The 23004-nt window shown below is 45.5% G+C and overlaps 1 protein-coding gene across 1 annotated transcript in view; it reads left to right on the top strand.

Moving 5' to 3' along the window:
• PAK5 (p21 (RAC1) activated kinase 5) overlaps positions 1-16660 on the top strand; it is a 40929-nt gene extending 24269 nt beyond the window's left edge. Inside the window, exons 3-8 of the mRNA XM_068404411.1 lie at positions 4943-5434; positions 7171-7304; positions 9893-10019; positions 12617-12742; positions 15705-15839; positions 16505-16660. Of these exons, the coding sequence (XP_068260512.1) occupies positions 4943-5434; positions 7171-7304; positions 9893-10019; positions 12617-12742; positions 15705-15839; positions 16505-16660 (1170 nt within the window). The remainder of the gene's footprint in view (positions 1-4942; positions 5435-7170; positions 7305-9892; positions 10020-12616; positions 12743-15704; positions 15840-16504) is intronic.
• The last annotated feature ends 6344 nt before the right edge of the window (positions 16661-23004 follow it).

Here is a 23004-nt window from a genome sequence, read left to right as displayed (position 1 = left end):
TACTTTCATATTTGAATTGTTACTGTGCAAGGCTGAAGCCTCTGTGTTTTAATATTTTATTGTATTTATGCTACATTTATATTACAAGGTTTATTAACCCTTTGCCACTAATGAGAGTAGGGATTTACCCCTCTCTGCTTTGTTTTTAAGCAGTGAAATTAAATCAAAGCAGCCTATCTCACCCCAGACATTTTAGATGTAGTTAAAAAAAAACAAGGTTAAGGTGCAAAAAAGCATTTCAACCACGATGTCTACAAGCAGCTCCTCTGCACAACTTTGTGGCCTGCTCTGCCTTTTCTGAGTGACATGAGGAGCATTACCCATACAAGCTGTCCTACCCTACTTGCAATAGTTTGCTGTAACTATTTGTTCAGTTGAGAGAATAACACTTTTCTTACACACCGAGTCACATAGCTACGATGATGACCTGCTTAAACATCTAATATTCTACAAGAGATGATTTTTCTTCAGCGTAAATTGCATTGAACGTTACCGAGTTCCCCTAGCAACGGGTGCTGAGATGATAGCTCATTTTTCCAGGGCTGGAACAGCCTTGGGTTGCTGTGACTTACCAAATGTGCTGAGGTAGGGAGCTTGTTAGGTGGTGAGACCCACTCCGCTGCTTAATGATGGTCTGAACGGTGCATATTCTTACTGGCTCTGGGCACTGAGAACGTGGTCCTGTCCAGCTGCAAACTCAGAAGAAGGTCCAGGTCTCTGCAAATCCACGATAGCCCTGTGCTGGAGGCATGCCTGTGTCTTGCTTGCTCAGGTTTTGTCTGCTTTGCTGATCCTGGGGTGCAGAGTTAGAACCAGTGCCCTGGGGTAAAGGGAGAGTGATGCGTTTTTATTCCATATTGCATTAAAGCACAGAGCTGGGCTTTGGAGGTTTGAGGATAAATCGTGGAGGGGAGTAGAAAAGTTACCAGGTCTCTTTGCGTGCCTTTCCCGAGCCTGGGGTGTGGTGGGAGGGATGCGTGTGGGATTAGCTGTGCGCCAGATTGTGGCGTTAAATACGGATTCTGGAAGCTGTGGGGAAAGCCTGGGATGGGCTGTCTGCCATTTTCTTCATTGAAAGCAATCATTTTGTGAGAGTTTAGAAAGGAGAAGGACAAATCCAGTAATTCATATACTCTCTTGCGCCTGCTCCTGCCAGTTTTACCGCATTCAATAGGGCAGAAGACAGACGTATATTTTACAGGACTCAAGGCACTCCAGACACTTTGAAAAATATCCCATTAAAATGCGGTAACAACTTTTACAAAAAAAAAAAGATGCCTCCGTGAGCTGCTGTTCTCCTCAGAGCATGAAAAACACTCCTACAGCCTTGGTGTATTGAAACTTGATGATTCACTGTTAAATGCAGCAGTTTCAATTCCCAAACCCTTCCACAGCTCCTGGAAGTGAATAGCAGTTTCTTGCCTTGGATGATTGCTGAAGAGTCTCCTTTTCAAGGAGGTGTTAGTAAGATAATGGTTCATCAAATGGGTTTACTAAATGAGAATCAGGTCTCAAATCAGATATTTTACAAATGAGATTGGCTTTAAAGCATAATAAAAGGGGGAAAAAAGTAAGCAGTGAAAAAGTCTGCAGGCACAAATGTATGGCTTCAAAATGTATGGCTTCCAAGGATGGACGTTGTTGCCAATTAAACAGGGAGCAGGGGAGCAGCAACAAAACCAATTAACAAAGATGTTCATTTTGGCTTGTACACATGAAGAGCAGACTTACTTCAGTATTGTTTGCAGGTGGTAGATGTCAGATAAATCAAATGTCTGCCCCGTTTTCGTCATCAGTGATTTCAGAGGTATTACGTCTGAAGACTTCCACTGTGCTGGGCTTGGCCACCGTGCCGTGCAGTGGGACCATGGAGGTGTAGGAAGCCAGAGGCTCAAATTTGGTTCCCTCCAGACCACCCCCATGTTACTCTCCTCTTCATCACAGGCAGCCCTTTTAACTTTTTGCACTGGGTCCTATTTCAAAGCTCCTTTCCCTGTCATTTTTTAGTAGCAGCTCTTCGTGACCCTCTCCTGTCTCTCCTCCAAGGGTCTGTGGTTTCTGCTCTCCCCTTCCCTACCTCGTGCTGCTGTAATGTAGCAAAGGTCTCTCTCTAACCCGGCCACTTCTCAGCGCCGCTGTTTTCCTGCTGTGCCTTTTGCGGGCATGCTGCACCAGGAGGACATTTCCAGCCTGGTGAAGGCAGAGCAAAGCATTTACTATCAGAAACCTGCTCCTTTTTTCCCTGTTTTCTCATTCACGTGCTGGTAGCTTTCCACACACCCTGCCTGCCACCACCACGCAGAGTCTTTTGGAGATTTCCACCAGCAAAGCACCAGAGCAACCTTTCCCCTTGCAATCTCCATGTGATTTACAGACCAATGTAAAACCACGCACGTCCTGAATCCCACGAAATCTTGCACCGCATGCGATACAAAACGGGCAGCACAGTCATCAGAGCGGCAACTGAGATGAATTTAAACGCGGTGTTAACGATGAAGAGACCCAGCGCCATGATGGATGTCGTGTCAGCGCTTTGGCTGCTCCCTTGACCTGATCCTGAATGAGAGCAGGGCTGGTTTCTTCTTTCCTTTGTAGTCTTTAAAGAATTTCATTTCAGTAGGTAATTGCATTCAGTAGCAGAAATAGGATTGTTAGTGGAATAAAGTGTGTTCGATTTTGCCGTGATGTGAAGCACTGTGTAAGGACGCAGCCTCGGAGGAGAGGTTCAGCTGATACTCATTCTAGCTCCTGGGGTTTTTTGTAAGATTTTGTGGGATTCAGGACGTGAATGGTTTTACCTTGCTGACTTCAAAAAGGTTTCAAAAATTCTTAGCAAGCACACCGAACCCCTGAATTTTCATTTTAAAATTTCACTGGGGAATTTACTTTTGCCAACATGTTAAGCTTAGGACGTGCTCAGAAATACCAGGTGTGGGTGAAGCCTCAAATAATTCATTAGTGTGGATTTATCCAGCTTAAATTTCTAGACAAGGCTTTCCCCATCTCAATAGTTTAAAAAAACCCCAGTGTATTTATAGCCAAAGCAATAATTTACGTGTCCCTACGTACACAGATATATAGGACAGGGCTAGATTGAGTTCCCCTCCCTCTACCAAACCATCTGAGCGCTTTTCCACATTAATTAGTTTGGCAGATGTAATGTCCTTCATGAAATTCATGTCTCTGGCTCTCTTCTGGTTTATGCTACCCCTGCCTGATGGAGTAAGTGAAATTATGGCTGTCATCACGTGGATGTTTTGCTTAAGCATCCTAGGAGGTGGCTGTACAACGCCGTTACGTGCTCGCTGGATGCTCCATGTGGCTGGTAGCTGTCAGCATGCGATTCCCAGACAGAAGCAGGCTCCAGCTCCACGTTTCCAAGGGAGATCTCGGAGCAGCCCCTCTGGAGCGGCATTCCCTCTTCCCTGCTGAACCTCACGTGAATTGTAACACTGGGCACGGCCGGCTCTCGCGCGAGGTGGGAAAGCGCTGGTGTAATATTGCACTCGGAGGCTTTTCTCCCTGCACTTTCTTTCTTTCCAACTAGAAACTCCTCCTCGCTGTGCAGCAGCCTACAGTGATAAATTGATGCTGCGGCAGATTTCCCCCCTCCCCCCCCTTTTTTTTTTTTGCAGTCTTAGCATAAAATGGTCAAATGATGTTCCACCGCAGAATTCAATTTCACAGTTCAGTTGGGTCCTTGATTACACTGCCAAATTCAGATTAATGTGCACTTAACTAACATGGATCAGGGACTCCTGGCCGGCAGCCAACAGTAATAGTAGCAACCCTGAGCTGTATAGACTTTGCTGCTCTGTCCACCCCTGTGCACCGCCACCGAAATTGATTGATTAAATGAATTCGTCGCCATAATTATTTGTAATTGTGCTACATCATGAGCCTGTGTCGAACCACCCCCCTGCCCCGAGGTGCTCTGTACGTCGTCAGGAGTCACATATGTTGTATCATAAATGTGGAGATGCCCTTTGCTGGCAGAAAAAAAATGTATTTTTGTTTTGGGTGCAGTTTTTTGTCTTACATCTTTCCCCCTTTCCCCCCGCCCCGCCCCGGTTTGGATAGAAGCAAACTATTATGTTTGCGAATGTGAAGCATTCGTTTGCTTTCAGTGTAAGAAGCTTAGAAAAGCTGGGAAAATAAAAAGGAACCTGCAAATGAACAAGGCCTCCCATCAGCATAATATCCTCTGCAATTGTCTCTGATTTCAGATTAAAATTAGCGGTTTCGTGACACTGCAGTTAAGTAGTGTGTCACTCTGGAAAACGATTTAAGAAATGGTAAATTGAATTAGGCTCCTTGTCATACTCGTGTATGCAGTCACTCAAACAGCAGCTGGTAGCAGGGCAAGGCAGGAGGTGATGGGGATTTCAGGGTACCACCACCTCCGCAAGAAGAGGTTGGGTCATTCTTGAATTGCTGGAGAAAAGCATTAGAAAGGACTAAGGGCTGAGAGCTAAAATCCAGGAACTGGTATTTGAAAGGAAAGGCACAAATTGGAATTTGCCAAAGGGCTGCTGGTTGTGAAGGGGGTGAATTCTTGGAGGAAATAGCCCAGAGAGCCTGCAGGGCACTGCAGGTGCAGAGCAAATACACTTTTTGGAGCATACGCTTTTACTAAACAAAGATTATTGTATCTACAAACAGATACCTGGACAGAAAAATGGACCTGAGGTGCACAAAAGGTCTCATGGTCTTTCCTAGCCTCATTTTAGTGTTAATGAGAGCACAGCAGCCCAATGGTTTAAAAAAAATCTCTTTTCAGATACAGGGCAGCAGTGTCACATTGAGAAGAACAGGTACATGCGGGAGCATGCTGTGCCGGCACCTCGCCGAGGAGCTCCAGGGGAGCCGAGTGGTGATGGCTGATGGACAGCAAGAAGGGTGCCTGTCCATCCACGCTCACTCATCTGCTTTTGCGTTGCAGGTGGATTATGATCGAGCGCAGCTGGTCGTCAGCCCACCGCTCTCCGGATCGGACACCTACCCCAGGGGCCCGGTAAAGCTACCTCAAAGTCAGAGCAAAGTCAGCTATTCAAGCGGCAGCTACCAGTACCCTCTGGTCTATCACAAAGCACCCCACTATCACCAGCCGTCTCTCCAGCCCAGCTCTCCCTATATTTCCACTGCCTCCTACCCCAGCTCCCCAAGTATCACGTCAAGTGCTTATCCTCCACCCAGCTGGGGATCCTCCTCAGACCAGCAGCCCTCCAGGGTGTCCCACGAACAGTTCAGAGCTGCCCTGCAGCTTGTGGTCAGCCCCGGCGATCCCCGGGAGTACTTGGACAACTTCATCAAGATCGGGGAGGGCTCCACGGGGATCGTCTGCATCGCCACCGAGAAGCACACAGGAAAGCAAGTCGCCGTGAAGAAGATGGATCTCAGGAAACAGCAGAGAAGGGAGCTGCTCTTTAATGAGGTACGTGGGTTTGGGTGGTGCGATGGGTTTTGCAGGCGGTAGGTTCAACAGGAGACATGAGCCAAGTGGCAACCTCAAGAGCCAAATTAATATCTTTCTGAAAGAGGTGGTGTGTCCCACACACATCTATGCTGTATAAATACTGTATAACCAGAGCAGTTTCAAACGAGCTGCATCTCCTCCTGGCTTTAAACCTATAATGCAGTGGGAAGTCACAGTAAATGGCTAAGGAATCTCTCAGCAGGTCCATGCAGCACGTCAGGTGCACAGACATGGCCCAGCTGCCTTTTTCTGACCGTTCGCTGGTGTAGTTCATTCTTCCAAGCTGGAGGATCTGAACTAGCCTGACTATTCAAGAAGCACATGCACCGTATTCTGGCACAGACATGCTTTTTGTTTCCTCCCTCCTTCCTCTCCCAACCGTTAGCAGTCCCTTTGCTTTCTTGATGGTTACTCAAGCAAAGAACTGATGGTCCCTTTTTCATGGAACCATCTGTGTTAATGCCCACATCTCCTTTCCTGGGTGGTTGCAGCCAGTTCAGAGCCCACAACTGCTTATGGAAGATTGTTTTCCCCATGTACATTATTTTAAATTTAAGAACACTGGTTCTCATTTGCCATTTTTTTCACCCAGTTGTTTGGTGCTGCAAGTTCCTTCTGCAACTCAAGAGTTTTTTCTTTTTTTTTTTCTTTTTACTCCCTTAAAGAAGCTGGTGGTGTGTGTGACGTTGCAGGTCCTCAGGGAAACCTATAGCCAGGACAAACCGTTTGCTTCTATCATTTGTTTCCTCTGTTTTAACTATAAGAGGATCTTCCCTCAGTACGACAGACTGGTTTCTTTAAAACCTTTAAAAACTTAACATCTTTTAATTAAAATACTAGTTTTTAACAAACTTCACACAGTTCTCCTTTGCACATTCTGTGACTGTACTGGGTTTTTTAGCTTCGTCTTGCCTCTGCTGCAAGACTGCACTGAATTACGTTGTGGTAGCTCTAACCAAGCATCTCTTGAGTGGTAACATCTTGAAGCAGGGCCTACATGCTGTGCAGGACCAAGCTGCTTCCCTGACACGCTCCAGTCACTCGTGTCATCTCAAAATTTCTTTTCAGCAGTGCTGAAATTCCTCCATATATAATGAAACCTTCCCTGGCTGCTCTTTTCTCTCCTGATCACCTTTCTGACATCCCTCAGTACCATGTCAACACGGTCACCACCTTGGCTGGGCTGCTGCTACTGTGGTCCCAATTCTGCACAGTCCCTTTTAGATGTGGGATTTGAGTCATACCACATATAATATGACATATATTACCAGCATTCTGTTAAAATTCAGTGCAAAGTACTGTTTGATGCATGATGAAGACGACTTTGATGGTTTGAGCGATTGATTAGGTCAAAAAAAAGTATATATCTCTTGTACTGAAAGCAACTGGCAGTAAAAAAAAGCAGTGAAATAAACAGTCCTGTGCCTGTAGTCTGAAAAAAAAACCCCAATTATCTACCACTTATAATTTAGCAACTAAAGATTCTTCCTTCTTCCTGTTGTATTTACGATGACTGTTATTTTTATGTAAATATATTGATTTTGTTTATGCCTTGGCATAAGGATTAGGGAGGACGTGATTCACAGCAGAACCTTTACTAAGCACAAAGAGAAAAGTAGAGTGAAAAAGAAGGTCAAAACAAGTGTCAGGTAATGCGTGTAGCAATTCACATACTGTCTTTTTCTTCCTCACAGGTTGTAATCATGAGAGACTACCATCACGAAAACGTGGTTGACATGTACAACAGTTACCTTGTTGGCGATGAGCTGTGGGTTGTGATGGAGTTCCTGGAGGGCGGCGCTTTGACAGATATAGTGACTCACACGAGGTGGGTTGGGTGTGCTGAGCGTAAATCCCACAGCGGGAGCCGGGCAGGAGGGAGATCACAGAATCACAGAATCAGTCAGGTTGGAAGAGACCTCTGGGATCATCGAGTCCAACCATTGCCCTGACACCACCATGTCAACTAGATCATGGCACTAAGTGCCATATCCAGTCTTTTCTTAAACACATCCAGAGATGGTGACTCCACCACCTCCCTGGGCAGCCCGTTCCAATGTCTAATGACCCTTTCTGAGAAGAAATGCTTCCTAATGTCCAACCTGAACCTCCCCTGGCAAAGCTTGAGGCTATGTCCTCTTGTCCTGTCGCTAGTTGCCTGGGAGAAGAGGCTGACTCCCACTCCACTACAACCTCCCTTCAGGTAGTTGTAGACTGCAATGAGGTCACCTCCGAGCCTCCTCTTCTCCAGGCTAAACAACCCCAGCTCCCTCAGCCGTTCCTCGTAGGTCAGACCCTCCAGACCCTTCACCAGCTTGGTCGCCCTCCTCTGGACTCGCTCCAACACCTCAGCATCCTCCTTGAAGTGCGGGGCCCAGATGCCACGGCTTTCCTTCATGGATGCCTCCGGACTGTGCCTGCCTGACCTCACCTCATGCTGAGGGAAACTGGCTACCTTCTGGCTCTATATATGTTATTTTTATATGTATATTTATTGCTGTATATTTGTATATACGTTCAAAATACATATATACAAGCATAAAAATACATGCATACAACACACATGGATAATATATATGTATATATATACACATATGTATCTATATACATAAATATATATATGTATATATGTGTATAGCTATATATGCGTGTGTATGTATACACTTTTTTATGTATATATATATATATATATATACACACACATATTGTAGCATGCTCACTTTACCAGCACAAATAAGCCATTGCAGATGAATTCCTGTCAGTACTGGATTTTTTTAAATAGAAGGGAAAAGAAATACCTGAAAGGGCTCACTGGTAGACAGGGATTTGCCAATGCTTTAGAAGGTAATTTAGCAGTGACATGACTTTTATCTATTAGTTCCTCAAATGGCAAAAGAAAAAAAATCTTTTCCCTGCCTGGTGATGGGTTTTGTTGTTTTTGCTGTCATAACTACGTCAGTTGTAAGGGTGATTTCCTCTCCCTATGCCTAACCCGTGTAACCACGCTGTCAGAAATGTTAACTGCAAACCAAGCCAAAGACAATGGGAGAAGTATTTTCATATCAGAAGTATTTGTGCTTAAAGTAGAGCTTGTTCCCATATTTCAGGCAGTATCATACCTTAAACAAGGCTATTCTCCAGCACAAAAGCTGTAGTGTGTGGAACCGCTCTTCCTCCTCTGAGGGGAGACATTAGATTTTACAGCCCTCTTTACATCTGCTCTTCACTTATCTTTTCCTGATAAGCAGGATAAAATGAGATAGGGAAGAGAAAGTGTTTATTTAATTTCTTCCTCTTGAATTAATAAAAAAAAAATTAATTCCCTCACCATTCCAGTGGGGGACTATTCAGGTGAGCAAGAAGAAAAGCAAAGAATAGTGAATTAAAAAAATTATCTTCTCTCATAGTTTAATGATGCTCTTAGATCCCACCAAAAGCAGAGCTGTAATACAGGTATTCTGGTTTTTAGTGTTGCCTTAGCTGATGTGCTGAAATAAATCACAATATTGCAAGTCGTTTGTTAACTGTTGCTCCCCAAAACGTTAAAAGCGCTATCTTAGGTATTCCTGACAGGAGTGCAATGGCAAACAGATGTTCCCAGGACACCACTTCTGAAGAGCTGTCATCTATTTTTTTTACTCAAAATAGTCTTTCCTTAATCTTCTGGGTGGGTGTTTTGGTTTTTTTTTTTGCATTGCATGACCTTGTCTCAAAGATTTTGCTAAAATACTGCGAATGGCACACAAAGTTAAGGCAGAAATCTCCACGGGTGTTTTTCTGCTCGCGTAACACAGATGCTGGGGTCATCCAGCAAAGGGGCAGCGGGCTCAGGATACACCACCCATCCCAGACATTGCCATTGCTCTGTGGCAGACAGCTCCTTCCAGAATGGTTTTGCACACATGCACAGAAATTAGGGCTCTTGCTGTTTATTTTTCTACTGCAATACCCTGAATATTTTTTAGAGAAGGCATAAAAGCAAAGGAAGTGCTCTTGAAGAGCTCGATGTTTTGTCTGCACAATTAAGAGTGTGTTTTTCTCATATTTATTCCACGCCCGTTTCCATCCCAGCAGTGATTTACCCTTCTCAGCAAGCAGTAAGTTTACTGTAAATAAGGCATTTCTGTTAGTTCCCAGAGGGAAGCAGGCTCACTGCACACTACATCACATACTGCACTCTGCTTTCTTAAGGCAGGAAGACTTATGCAGACCTCGCTGCAGAGTTGTTCCTCACCCCCATCTCCCCTTTTTTTGATAGCAGTAGGACCAGAGAGTCACCCCACAGAGCTGTTGCCTAAAAGATCTCCTGGCTGTCTGCATACTGGTGTGAAGGGCGACTTGTGCCTCCTCACTCCAGCTCCCCTTCCCCGCTGCCTTCGTTAACGCTCAGCTCGTTTCTCCACCTTGCCCTTTCAGGATGAACGAGGAGCAGATCGCCACCGTCTGCCTGTCCGTCCTGAGAGCCCTGTCCTACCTGCACAACCAAGGCGTCATCCACCGCGACATCAAAAGCGACTCCATCCTTCTCACGAGCGACGGGAGGGTGAGCGCCCAACGGTTCCCCTGCCGCCTCTTGGGGCTGGCATGAAAAGAGCTGTGCATGTTCCAAGTCTATACAAATAGGAAATACTCTGCATTGCTGCTGAAACACTCCCCTGATGGTGAGAGTAGCTTTTACCATAGGTACACTTACAAGGTGCTTGGTAATGCCTGTCCCACACGTCCGTTTACTGGGATGGGATGCTGCTGTCAGTGAATTGGTCCTTCTTTGTGTTGTTAATGAGTGGGGAGAGAGGGAGACAAAATGCTGCACGTGACCTCTTGGTAAGCAAAATAAAGTTTACACGCAGAAAAAAAATATTACTTCAGCAGTGCTTGGTCCCAAAGAAATTATTATTTCCCTACAAGGAGAAAGGTGGGTTTGGGCAGTGGTATTTCTGGGCATACACAGCCATAAAACTTGAGGCAGCTGAAACTTGGGCACCCGAAAGCTTAGGTGGAGGGAGGCAAATCACTCTTAAGTAGAAGCGCCTCATTTCTGCATGAGTTAGGCACTAGTCTGCATCTCACCTTGTGGCCCCATTGGGATAATTTGAGTAGAAACTAATGCACTCATGGCCAGTGAGTCCCATAAGCAGGGCTTTAAGGGTTGCTCTGCTGGCATTGCACACCTGTCTAAAGCCAGACTGACTTAGCAAGTTGGACTGAGCGCAAGAGCACCTGGTCGGTCTGGAACCAAACCTAGATCTTCTCCTTCAGAAGGTAAAACTTGTGGCACCCCAGTCCAGGTCTGATTCCTGCATCAAAGCTCGCCTTTATAATTTGATTCCCACTTCACCAAGGGAGAGGGATTTTCTTCTCGCAGCGCTCACAGGCTGCTCCTGTTAATCCCGTCGGGGGAAGAAAATTCCACGTGTGTAGGAGTTTTTCAGTTGTGATTTCAATCCATGTCGCTGAAATAGCATCTGATCTGCTCTCGGGATCTGCATACAGTGCCTCATTATACTCATTACTCCAGTACTTATTATCTGCATTGCAGATTTCTTCATGGCTGTGTTGTGCAATTATCTTTTTTTAGAAAAAATCGTCGTCTTTTATGTACTCAAGTGAGCAATAGATATGCAAAACCTCTTGTACTCCTACAAAAGAAGATTGGGCTCTGCTTCCAAAATACGCATTATTTCTTCCATTCTTTGTCCTGTAAACTGAAAAATACATTTAGCGTGGAGAACTTGGCTATTACTGGCTTTGCTTTAGAAATACCAACAATCATTTCGTAATGCTGGTAAAAATATTACCCTTTTAGTGTTAAAAAAAGTAATGTCAGTACTGAATCCAAAAGAAAACAAATCAGGGCTGATATTATAAAATGCTGGTCTACACAATGCAGGGATTTATGCAACTTGCCACTTCAGTTGTCCTGGGATTGTTTGGGCTCATGTCGTATCCCCAGGCGCCGAGTACGTGATCGTGTACACGGCTTATGGACCTTGGTGATGGGTCCCATTGCACTGTGCAGTGTGTAGCGGGGGGTGATGTGCGTTAGCCTAATGTCCAGGAAAACCCTTATGATAAATACTTAGGGGAGGGATCACCAAAAAACTTTATCCTTAAGGAACAAGCTGTTTCTGGAAGGGCGTGATGCCAACACTCAGACCAGCTTGTTTTGGTTGGGGGTTGGAAGAGTTGTCACCTTGGCGTTCTTCAGTAACAGGGAGGCGATAATTTTCCATAATTTTTGTTGTTTAAAAAAAAAACTAGCATAAAGGTATGAGCAGGCACATGATGCCGCAAGAGCTGCTCTCTGGAGTGCTTGTGTATCCCATAATTTCTATTTCAGGTCACTGCCACAGCTACTCAAGGACAGTACTGTCTTTAATGCCTGCATTCCCAAGCAAAGGGGGCAGGTGCCCCTTATCTCTTGCAAACATTTTGGAAGAATTTTCCCTGCCTTCTCCAAATAAGCTCCGCTGCTACATAAAGGAGGCAGTTTCTTTAGTGATAGTTCACCATGTGAGGTCCTGGGCTTGAAGGCTCCTTGGCAGGGGTATTGCTTTCTGAGAGTGTTAGATCACACCCTCTGTGGTAAGAGAAAAAGGGGTGAATGACACTTGTTTAATCTGTTTTCTGGCAAACTCACAGATCATGTACCTGATACAAATAATAGGAGTGATGTGTATCACTTGCAATATGTATATTATTAAATATTAGTGTACATAGACTACAAACATGGGGCGTATATATAAATATATATATGCAATAATAGATTCATTATAAAGTACTGTTACTTCAGATTTTTTTGTTGTTTTCCTTCTGTTTTTTACATACTACAAGCTATTTATCAGCTCTGCATCTTTTGCTGGTGGAGAGGCAATGAGCTATGACAGGCCAGCTTAGAAACAAGCACCACTGCCACTCTCTCCTATGTCTTCCCTTGCCTTGGTTCTAACGAGGCACACGTTCCCCAGGCTGTGTTGCCCTCTCCAGCCACACTTCCAGTCACGCTGCTGCTATCCCAGCCCAGGCCAGCGCTGCAGCTCTGTCCCTGTCCCTGCAGCTGAAGGTGTGTCTCTCAGAGGCACACGTGTCTCAGAGGAATTTGCCTTGTTATTCAAGAGGGGCTTTTTCTTTTTGTTTCAGATAAAATTATCTGACTTTGGGTTCTGCGCCCAAGTGTCAAAGGAGGTGCCCAGGAGGAAGTCGCTGGTGGGGACGCCATACTGGATGGCGCCGGAGGTGATATCCCGCCTGCCCTACGGCACCGAGGTGAGTGCAGCGGGGCACCCCGCGCCCGCACGGACCCAGAGCAGCTGTTTTCTCTCTGCGTGGTGCCTTGGTCGAGCTCACCGAGCCCTGTCAGAACTGTGCAGTTCAAGTGCATTTACGCAGATGTGCTAAATAGCAGCAATTATGTTTGCCCCAGAGTGCTACATCATGCCTTGGGGTTTTTTAAAGTATTTCTCCAAGATGAAGTTGTTAAGTAACAACTCCATTTAGCACACTAAGCAATGTAATGTCTTTACAGATTTTAGCTTAGGGTGCTGTAGTAAAGGCAGCTGGCATCATTTTCACATCACGAAAGACCCTTTGATGATATTTAATATCAAGCCTGCGAGCTGGAGCTGCAGTTACAGGTGTCTGCACCTGCATATGGCAAACCAGCAGCTAGGTTGCATGCCTGTGCTGCGCAGCCAGGTCACATCAGTATATGCCCAGCCCTGCAGGCAGAGATCACCCTGCTTTCATCCAGCTAAAGCCTGAGAGCCCCTTCCATCGGCGGAGTGCCGGCAAAGGCACAGGCGTGGTCCTGTGGGGTCCCAAACACAGGAGCTGGTTTGGTGGGAGCGCAGAGCCACAAAGATGATTAAGGGGGTGGAATATCTCCCTTATGAGGAGAGGCTGAGGGAGCTGGGTCTCTTTAGCTTGGAGAAGAGGAGACTGAGGGGTGACCTCATTAATGTTTATAAATATGTAAAGGACAAGTGTCATGAGGATGGAGCCAGGCTCTTCTCAGTGACATCCCTTGACAGGACAAGGGGCAATGGGTGCAAGCTGGAACACAGGAGGTTCCACATAAATATGAGGAAAAACTTCTTTACAGTGAGGGTAACTGAACACTGGAACAGGCTGCCCAGAGAGGTTGTGGAGTCTCCTTCTCTGGAGACATTCAAAACCCGCCTGGACGCGTTCCTGTGTGACATGATCTAGGTAATCCTGCTCCGGCAGGGGGATTGGACTAGATGATCTTTCAAGGTCCCTTCCAATCCCTAACATTCTGTGATTCTGTGATTGCCTCCCTCTGTTGTAGCACCTATCTCCAGCTCATTCCTTGCAGTCACTGCTCTCATTAGGTGAGAGACAGGGAGGGGAAAAAAAAAAAAAGCATGTCTCTGGGAACTATTTTAGGCACTGCCAAATGGTCTGAAAAAGGCAAGTCACACATTTTTATTGGAGCCCTTCAGATGAGCCCAGCAAGGCGGGGAGCTGTCAGCTCTGCAGTGCCGTACCCCATCCGTCAGGCAGCTCTGAGTCACTGCACGGCTGCACTGCCAGCCTGGGAAGAGCAATCCCCTCTCCTGTGCTCAGCTGTGACAGTGGCTCACGCCTCCCCAGCCAGAGACGCGGTTGCCTTTTCTCCTCTGCGTGGTGAGGGAGTCAGCTTCTGCTTGGTAGTGCCACTAGTAACAGCTGCAGAGAGGAAACCTCAAGGCAGCTATATATAGAGATACATAGATTTACACGCGTGTGTGTGTGTGTGGGTACACACACCCACATATATATATGATGCACCTTCACGTGGCGCAGCAGGGACCGCCCTGGTGCAGGCAGGGAGAGCATCTGCCTGAGAGCACCCTGCAGGCACCGACATTCACCCAGGACATGTGGCATTGTAGAAGCCATTTCAGGGATAATAACATCAGGTATTATTAGCCCATTAATAACACTGAAGGGATTATAAGGTGGCTGAACTTCTGGCTACATTAGGTTTCCCCACCAGAAGGGAAGGAAAGAAAAAAAAAAAAAAAAGAGGATTTAAGCTGAAGGGTGGTGTTGGGAAAAGAGCAAAAGCAGCATGAACTGGCCTTGGCTGTATTTGGGCTGGCAAATGACAGGAATTAGAGTCATCAGAGGACTGGGATTCTGGAGCAGCTCTGCAGCAGGGCAGGACAAAAAAAAATGTGTAGGGTTTTTTTTAAGCTGGAGCTGAATCACTTTCCAAAAGGATTACACAGTGTGTTACCTGTGCTTGCTGGAAACAGGCCCAGGTGCAGTAAGGGCTTGCATTTGCCTTGGGGCCTCAAATGGCATTCCTGTAGGCTTTAAGCTTCAGGGGTGTCCTGGTTTCTTTTAGATTTTTTGTTTCAGTTTGTGGCCAGCCATGGTGATCAGGGCCATTAGCAGTTAAATGCAGGGCAGTTGACACAGGCCGGCCCGAAGGTGTAGTCTATAGCATTAACATCAAGTTCACTATAAAAGGGAGGGCTTGCTAGGGAGAGAGGAGGATGGTTTTGCTCTCCTCTGGCCTCCCTTTTTTCCTTATTGCTGATAATTGTTTTTCCTGGACAGCGTGCTACAACCTGTGCCTAAGTATACTTTTGTGTAGTTTGTGTTAGCATTTATATTGGTTTCTTTGTTTTATTAAATCTGTTTAATTTTAACCCACAAGTCTCCCTCTTTTTCCCAATTTCCTTCCTCAGCTGGGAAAGGGATATTGGGTGAGAGAAAAACTGTTATCATTTAGCCCCGGCTGCGGGTTAAACAAAGACAATGGGAAATAGAGTAACTGATGCCACAGCAGCTGAACTGTACTCTGCTCGCCCACTAGCTGCACCTTCCTGCAGCATTGCAGAGCCAACCTGGGGTAAACAGTGGGTGCAAATCAGTGCAGCTGCACTGCAGCGCAGCAGGGTGCTGGCAGCCTCTCAAATGCACGTGCCTCAGCAGTGCTTCCAGCAGGCCTCCCCTAAACCAGTTTTTGTTCCCAGGTTTGTAAGTAATTTCTAATTTATTTCTTCAATGCACTTACTGCTCAGAAGAACAAAAATTGTTGCTGGCTGGTTGAAAAAGGAAGAATTCTGGTGGTAGCTTACCAGGCTGTTGGCTTAGACTGGACACAGCAGCTACAACAGTATGAGCCAGCTCGGAGGTTTGCATGACCCCAAGTGCTGAGCCATAAGCCCCTCTCTGCACTACCCGCCGGTGCTTATGAGTGGACTGTGTGTTACAGGTGGATATCTGGTCCCTGGGCATCATGGTGATCGAGATGATAGACGGCGAACCGCCCTACTTCAACGAGCCGCCGCTGCAGGCCATGCGCCGCATCCGGGATAACCTACCGCCCCGGGTGAAGGACATGCACAAGGTCAGGCTTTCTGTAGGTGACGAGGGTCTTGCATGTACAAATGTTTAATAAATCAAAGCCACACGCTTCCATGCCCAAAAGATAAATTGCATCTTTAAGGTACCACCTTGAGCTGTGGGTCCTGGACAGGACATGTGTGGGGAGGATGTGAGGCCAAAGCCATCAGCAAAGCATAGACTTTTTTTTTTTTTTTTTGTGCCTGGCCTTGGCTTTGCTTTTGCAGCGAGTGACAGTGAAGGGAGCTGGGCAGAGCCTCGTGCTCCCTGTGCTTCCCACCCTGCCTGAGGACCAGAGCAAGTTGGCACGTCAGCCCTGCTGCGGATGGGTTGGTACATCCACGCCCAGTGCCAGAGCCTTTGGGTACCTCCCATTTTGGGCATCCTTCTAGAAGTCAGACCTGAGCCCTTGGCATATGTTAATGGTTTCATCACCCAGGGCATCCACTGCTATGCAGCGTGCGCTGTTCTGCACATTCAACAGCGCACACAACGCACAGGGACCTTCATTAACAGCACACACAATGCATGGGGCCCTTCAGCTCGGTACCTCTGTTGCCATAGGAAAGCTCAGTGTCTCCCATCTTCCCACACAAAGCAGCATGCACAGAGCCAGTGTAGGCTGGAAATGGGTGCCTTTGTCCACCTCTAACCACTGTGATGTTGCAGGTCTCCTCGGTCCTCCGGGGCTTCTTGGACTCAATGCTGGTGCGGGAGCCCTCACAGAGAGCCACAGCGCAGGAACTGTTGAGACACCCATTTCTCAAACTGGCTGGGCCCCCTTCTTGCATCATGCCCCTCATGAGGCAGCACAGGCACCGCTGAAGCCGGCGACTTTTCGGGAGGAGATCGGTGCAGAGTCTAGATAATGGCCGTGGAGGAATCCCAGCTGTTGTGTGGGAGCTGTGGGCAGGGGATGAGTGAAACCTTGCAGAGGAAAACCAGCCCCGCAGAAATAACGTGGTGTGTACAAACCCCAGAGGTGCTCTCTGGGGCTGCGAGGGACCGGGGAGCAACCCTGGCCACCAGCCAGGTGGCCACACTCCGCCGTGGACCGCTGCTCCCCAGCGCTGTTGTCTTCTCAGCTATCCAGGCAGAAGGCACCAAATGAAAACAAGGCTGGAAAGCTAATTAGTAGGGGCTAGCACAACCAGAGTGAAACACCAGAATTTTATTGCAGGCTACAGCACTTCTATTTCAGAAGAACACTTTTCTGACAAAAAAAAAAAAAAAAGGCACTTTTTATCTCAGTCATGGCAGCGCAATGTATTTTGCAATGAATTTGTAATTTTCTGTACAGTACGTTTTGATAATTTGCAGTACTTTGTCATGTAAGTGTTGTGTTAGTTGAAGTAGTAGGTATAACTTAGCCAGAATTTGAGAAGATAAAGTTTCCTACTTTTTTAACCCTTTTGAAAACAGAAAATTTAAAAAAAAAAAAAAAAAAAACCACCAAACACCTTTAGGAAGTTAGAAGGTTTTCCAGATTTTCCATGGGGGTGTGGAGAGCGTTCGTCCTGCTGTCACAGCAGCCTGCAGAGCCAACAGTAACTGGTGGCTGTGGGAGCACTGGCCGGCTGGCTCTGGGCAGCGCTACGGGTGACGCAGTGGCCATCAGAGCTGCTGCTGCCTTTGCTCAAGGGTCATCTCACACCACGGCGGTCCCTTTGTTTCATGCTGCCACAAGGCTAGTTTTGTTACCACGAAACCCTCTGTTAGTTCTGTCCAGCTCTGGAAGTGGAGAGGGACAGCAGGAGCCCACGCACCCACCCCACAGGCATCCTCCAGAGCTCAGCCAGACCCTTGTGACGCGTCGCGAGATGTTTGCCATCGAGAAGTCGTGCTGCTGTCTAGACCTTTTTGAATGTTGATGCAACAGTTGACTACTACGGTACAATTTTGTGTTATATGTTGGATGACTCTGCATGTTAACTGTAGGCCTAAATAGATTTGCCTTTAACATTTTTAGAAGTGCTTCATAATTATTTCAATGATAAATGAATTTTATTTATTAATGATAAGTTCTTTTTAATTATGTATAATACAAAAGCCATGTTTTTCAAGGGTGTTTTTTTTTCTTACTGACCTCATTTTACGATATCATTAAGAAACACAAAGCCAATTTTGTGAAAACAGAGTTAGTTTCTTTCTTATTATGGAATTTCATAGTGAATAAATTAATTGTTATTTATTGTAGTAAATTATCACCAAACTTCTAAACCTGGCAGAAGCTGTTTCTTAAAGATCTTCCTCCAGGACAAAAAGAGTTGCCAATAGTAAACAAGCTATCGTCTTTAGTACTGCCCTTAAAAAGTTAAGGAATATTTGAAGGCAGAGAAACAATGAAAAAAGAAAAGAGGAGCTAAACAGGAACTTGAACATGGAATAAATGTTCTTACATCTGTGTGTCTTACTCCCCCGCTGCTTTCTCTTCTTGACCCTGTTTGCACATTTTAGGAAGACACTAAAGAAACCGTGTTTGGCTCCTGCCACAAACACCCTCCTGGTCCCCACCCGCAGAATCGCAGCAGAGCATGCAGCACCCACGGCCTTCCAGGGTGTGTTTTGTAGGCTTGACAACTCAGGACAACAGGCTGCACCGGTAAAGGCAATGATGTACAGGCAGAACTGTCGTACTAGCCACAAAAGTAAACTTTTTTTAACCATCTTTGAATAAAAAAAGGGGTTGGTGGGGGTTTTTTCTTCAATATTCAGCACATTTTTGGCTCTACAAGTGAAGAATTTTCTGCAACTTTCTTATCGTTAGATACTTTAAATGGTATTCATCAAGTTTCCTGAAAGTTTTGTCGATTTCAAAGGGGTTTTTTGTGAATACCAGTTACTGGTGAGACAAATGCACATGCAAGTTAAATAAATTAATTAATAAACGCCTTAATTTTCAAGTGTTTTTTTTTTTCCTCTGTGCCTTGTTTCTATTGTCTAAATTTGACTCGGTCACACAGTACTGGACCAAGCAAATAAGAAAAAAAGAGGGTCCTTGTGTATATATATATATATATATATATATATATATGTGTGTGTGTGTGTATATATATATATATATATCTCACACATATAAATAAAATTTTCTATGTGTAGTGATTTATAGAGCTGCCCCCAGTGATTTTAATGTGTCAGTGCCTGTGTCTGCATTGAAAGGCAGCTGCTCAGCCCTGGCCCCTGGGTGCTGGTCACAGCCATGTCCTGACTCCTGGGTGGGGAGTTCCTGGGAAAGACCAGCCTCAGTGAAGGTCGCAAGCATTGAGCTCCAGATCCATGAGGGCTCCAAAATAAAACTCATGCCTACCCTCCACCCCTGGGAAGCTGGCAGTCAGGAGTCAATGGCTCTGCAGGTGCAAGAAAATAGGTAGGTTTGTACTTTTTTATTGTATTTATCAGTTTCAGGTATTTGAAGAGCGAACTGCTGCTGTCCAGCTATAATTTTCCAAATTAAGAAGGTAGGAATAAGACCTCAAAAACCCTCTTGGTGTCAATACATTTTTCTCCTGGTTGATGGCACAATCACTGCATAAACACCCATGATGAACTATGGGACATAAGTAAGAAGCTGGAGATTCTGACTGTGCTGCTACCCAAAATTAAGAAAAATAAATACTTAACAGTTGTCCCAAGCACATCAGACAACAAACAAGGACCAGCAGGTTGGAAGAGGCAGAAGAGCCCCCACATGACTGGGAAAAAAAAATTATATCATCTTTAATTTGCTGTAAGGAGGAAAGTGCAAAGGCTTAGAGTTTATACAGTGCAAGGGGGTCTGGCAAAACCCTTAGCCTATGAGGTAAATAACCTAAATCCATCACCAAAAAAAAAACACCCAACATGAGGAGAAAAATAATGGAGGGAAATAATCATTCAAATCTGTACCACCAGCCTTTGCAAAGACCTTGACCTGGGAGACTGACTTTGTTTCTCCCTCGTACCTTCCCATCCCTGAAGAGGCCAGTCCCGATGAGGCCCACAGCATCCATTTGCCAGGCACTGGCCTTCCCCTTCTCCTTGCACAAAACCAAACTTCCCCGCAGCAGTAATCACTAGTGTGGTTTGTCAGGCTGAAGCAAATGATGTAGTTAGAAAAAATCAGAGAAATACCCATTTCAACCCAAGATACCGTGATTTAGCCATTCCGAGAGCCCCCCCCAAACACCCCTACACACATACCCACACCCTACACACACACACCCCCCCTCTCTTTCTCACTCTCTCTCTCTCAGCCCCTACCTGTTCAAACGTTTCCACCTTCCCTTCCCTGCCCCCTAAATAATCCCTTTATTTTTTTTGCCTTACACATCCTTAATTTTGGCTCATAACCATTCAGCTCTCACGCCTACTGAAACCATTCCTCCCAGGCTCCCCAGTAGTATCAAGTCACCTAATGAATCTACAATATTATTTGCTCTCTTAAGCATCTTCAAGTCTTACAAATGAGGTTTTATATTACTTTTGGCTGCTGACATCAGTAAATGTTTCAAAACACATTAGCCATCACTCAAAAAAAAAAAAAAGTTAACTTTGGCTGTTTCACCCACAGCACTTCAAATAAAGCCAGAGCCAGGCAAAAAAAACCCCTGGGAATAACCAGGGCCTGTTACCTTGGGCTACACAGTTGACTGAGCTATGTTCATCATCCTCTCTGCAAATTTGTTCCTCGGGTAACCTCTGTAGGATCTTCCCAAGTCTTGTGTCTCCTGCAACTTGATGGTTCTCAAGCCCTTATCCTGGTCCCTGCGGTGCCCACACTGCAGAAGCTGTTTCCTCCTCACTATCACCTCATGGGCTGCACAGTCTTGCCCTTGTTGGGCTTCTCAGCAACTAAAAAAAATACACTCTAGTTTTAGTTTTTTAGATACCAGATGTTGGGAGCATCCACTCACCCAGACGACATCTTCACGTGCTGCACCGGCTGAGGTTGAGCTGCACGTACGGCCAGTTACTCCAAAGCGTTTATTCCCACCTGTCCCTAAGGAACAATGGCTTTTTCTGAGGTCACCAGTTCTAAAAGTATTCACAGATACTCATAATTTTAGTAGCAGAGGCTGGGGCATCTACTGGCCACTCCCCTCCTCGGCAATACATTAAGAATTTAAAGTTCTTATCATAAGTACTTTGTAAGTCATTAACAGCTGCTTTAGTAAGTGCTTAATTATTACAGGTCCTTACAGAGCTCAGTACTGTGATAAGTTTCTTGTATTTATCCACCTTCTACTACTGTGTTCATAAACATCTATAAAGCAAGTGTTCAGCTAGCTCATGCTAAGCCACTGAATGAAAGCTCAATATAAAATGAAATCACAATAGAAGTGCTGCCATCCTCAAGACGCTGCTGCAGTTTGATGGGCAGGAGGGAAGTTGGATGGCTTTTTTAACCTCTCTCATAAATATTTTTTCAAAACTAGGCTTGAAAAGCCTAAAAAAAAAAAAAATCAAAAATTCAGATCAAATTCAGTTATTAATGGTTAGCAAAAGGATGGAAAGAATTAAAAGATTCAAAAGGTTTTCTTTCAATGCCTTAAATAACTTTTTCTTTAAGATACGTCAGTCTGGGGCACAATGTAAACTGGCATTGAGCTGAAATTATTGTTTCTATTTCCTTTCTTCCCAAAAAAGAGAGGAAAACTATTTCAGTCCAACAGGAAATTATTTTCTATCTTAATTCAGAAAACCAATAAATTAATTACTGAATTCATGCAACGCCGTTCCTGACAGCTTACAGACACTCTCAACCTGGAGGTGCTTCCAAGCGCTCGCTAAGGGAAACCTCTACCATCTGACATGAAAAGCAGCAGGTATATGGGCATAGGGTCACAAGAGCTGCATCAGCTTCTGGGGGTTGTCCTCTCATCAGATGGGCGATGCCACCACTTCAATGCACTGGCCAATGCTCAAGCAGTGGGGTCACTCAAGGACGCTTTCCTGTGAGTGGTCAAGACAATGTTTTCCTTGGGCTGCTCTGCTACAACTGCCTTTATGGGGTCTCTGCAGGTTGAACTAAAATTAGTTTGCAAAGTCAACCATAAATTAGCATTTTTTCCCCATCTCAAATACATGCAGAAGTTTGAGAGAGTCTCCCAGTTACACTAGACCCATCTTGCTCGCTTTCTGAAAATGGGAAAGCAACAACACGACCTCCAAGGGGCTAAAACCCACCCGCAGCTTTACTTGAACAAGACACAACAAACTCCAGCCGCTCCGGAAACCAGCCTGGAGATACATTCAGCCAGCACCTCCGTCCACCAGACACTGCCTCTCCCAAGACTGACACTAAGGCAGCTAAGCCAAGCCCCAGGTTTTGTTGCCTTCAAACAGCTCCATGTAAACCCTGAACTGTAGCTTCCAAGGGAGGCTAAGAAAGGTTACATGTAGGCCATCCAATGCCGCAGGGTTGCAGAGCCATGGGTTTCCCACCTCCTGCTCTGGTTTTGAGAAGTATCAGTCAACCCCTCACCAGCTATAGATGGTCCTTCCTGCCTCTAAACCCACTCTGTAAAAAAAATATGATTTCTGCGGGATATAAGAAACTATAACTGCAAATGATATTGCCACCGGTGGTTTGTGCGAGGAGCCATCACACGAAGCAAAAGCTGGAGGCCAAGACGAAGGAGCATAAAGTCTTCACTTGGTTGCATATTTTGGAATACCTTGCAACTACCCTGCCTCTGCCACCAGCTATGCATTGGCCTCAGTGCGAGGCTGGATGCACTCAGGGGTCACAGAAAGTAGCGGAGACACGCAAGGGCACTACTGGTATGGTCATCCCTTCAATGGGTTAAAAATTTTGGGGGCATCAGAAATCAAAAACACTTATAAAAACGCCACAATGTGCATTTCCTTATCTCTGTAAAGCTGCTACTAAAGGCAAGTGGAAGGGAAGTAGCTCTTTTTAATGTCACCCATCTAAAGTGTTCATATCCAAATGGATACAACAACTAACTCGAGTTTTGCAAAAAAGGAAAAAAAAAAAAAAGAGGGATGGGTGTTGATGGATGTGGAAAGAGGGAGAACATAAAAGCCCTAACGGGCTATCCTAGAGAAACAGACAGTACAGAGGAAAAACAGGATCCTCTTCCTTGTTTCCAGCCACAAAGTCCTTCTCTTCCCCCATTTTTCACAGACAATGTCCCAACTCTTTGCTCTAATTATACTCAACTGAA

Source organism: Nyctibius grandis, chromosome 1 (genome assembly GCF_013368605.1).
Source record: "Nyctibius grandis isolate bNycGra1 chromosome 1, bNycGra1.pri, whole genome shotgun sequence".
Taxonomy (NCBI): domain Eukaryota; kingdom Metazoa; phylum Chordata; class Aves; order Nyctibiiformes; family Nyctibiidae; genus Nyctibius; species Nyctibius grandis.
This window is presented reverse-complemented; position numbering and strand designations above follow the sequence as displayed.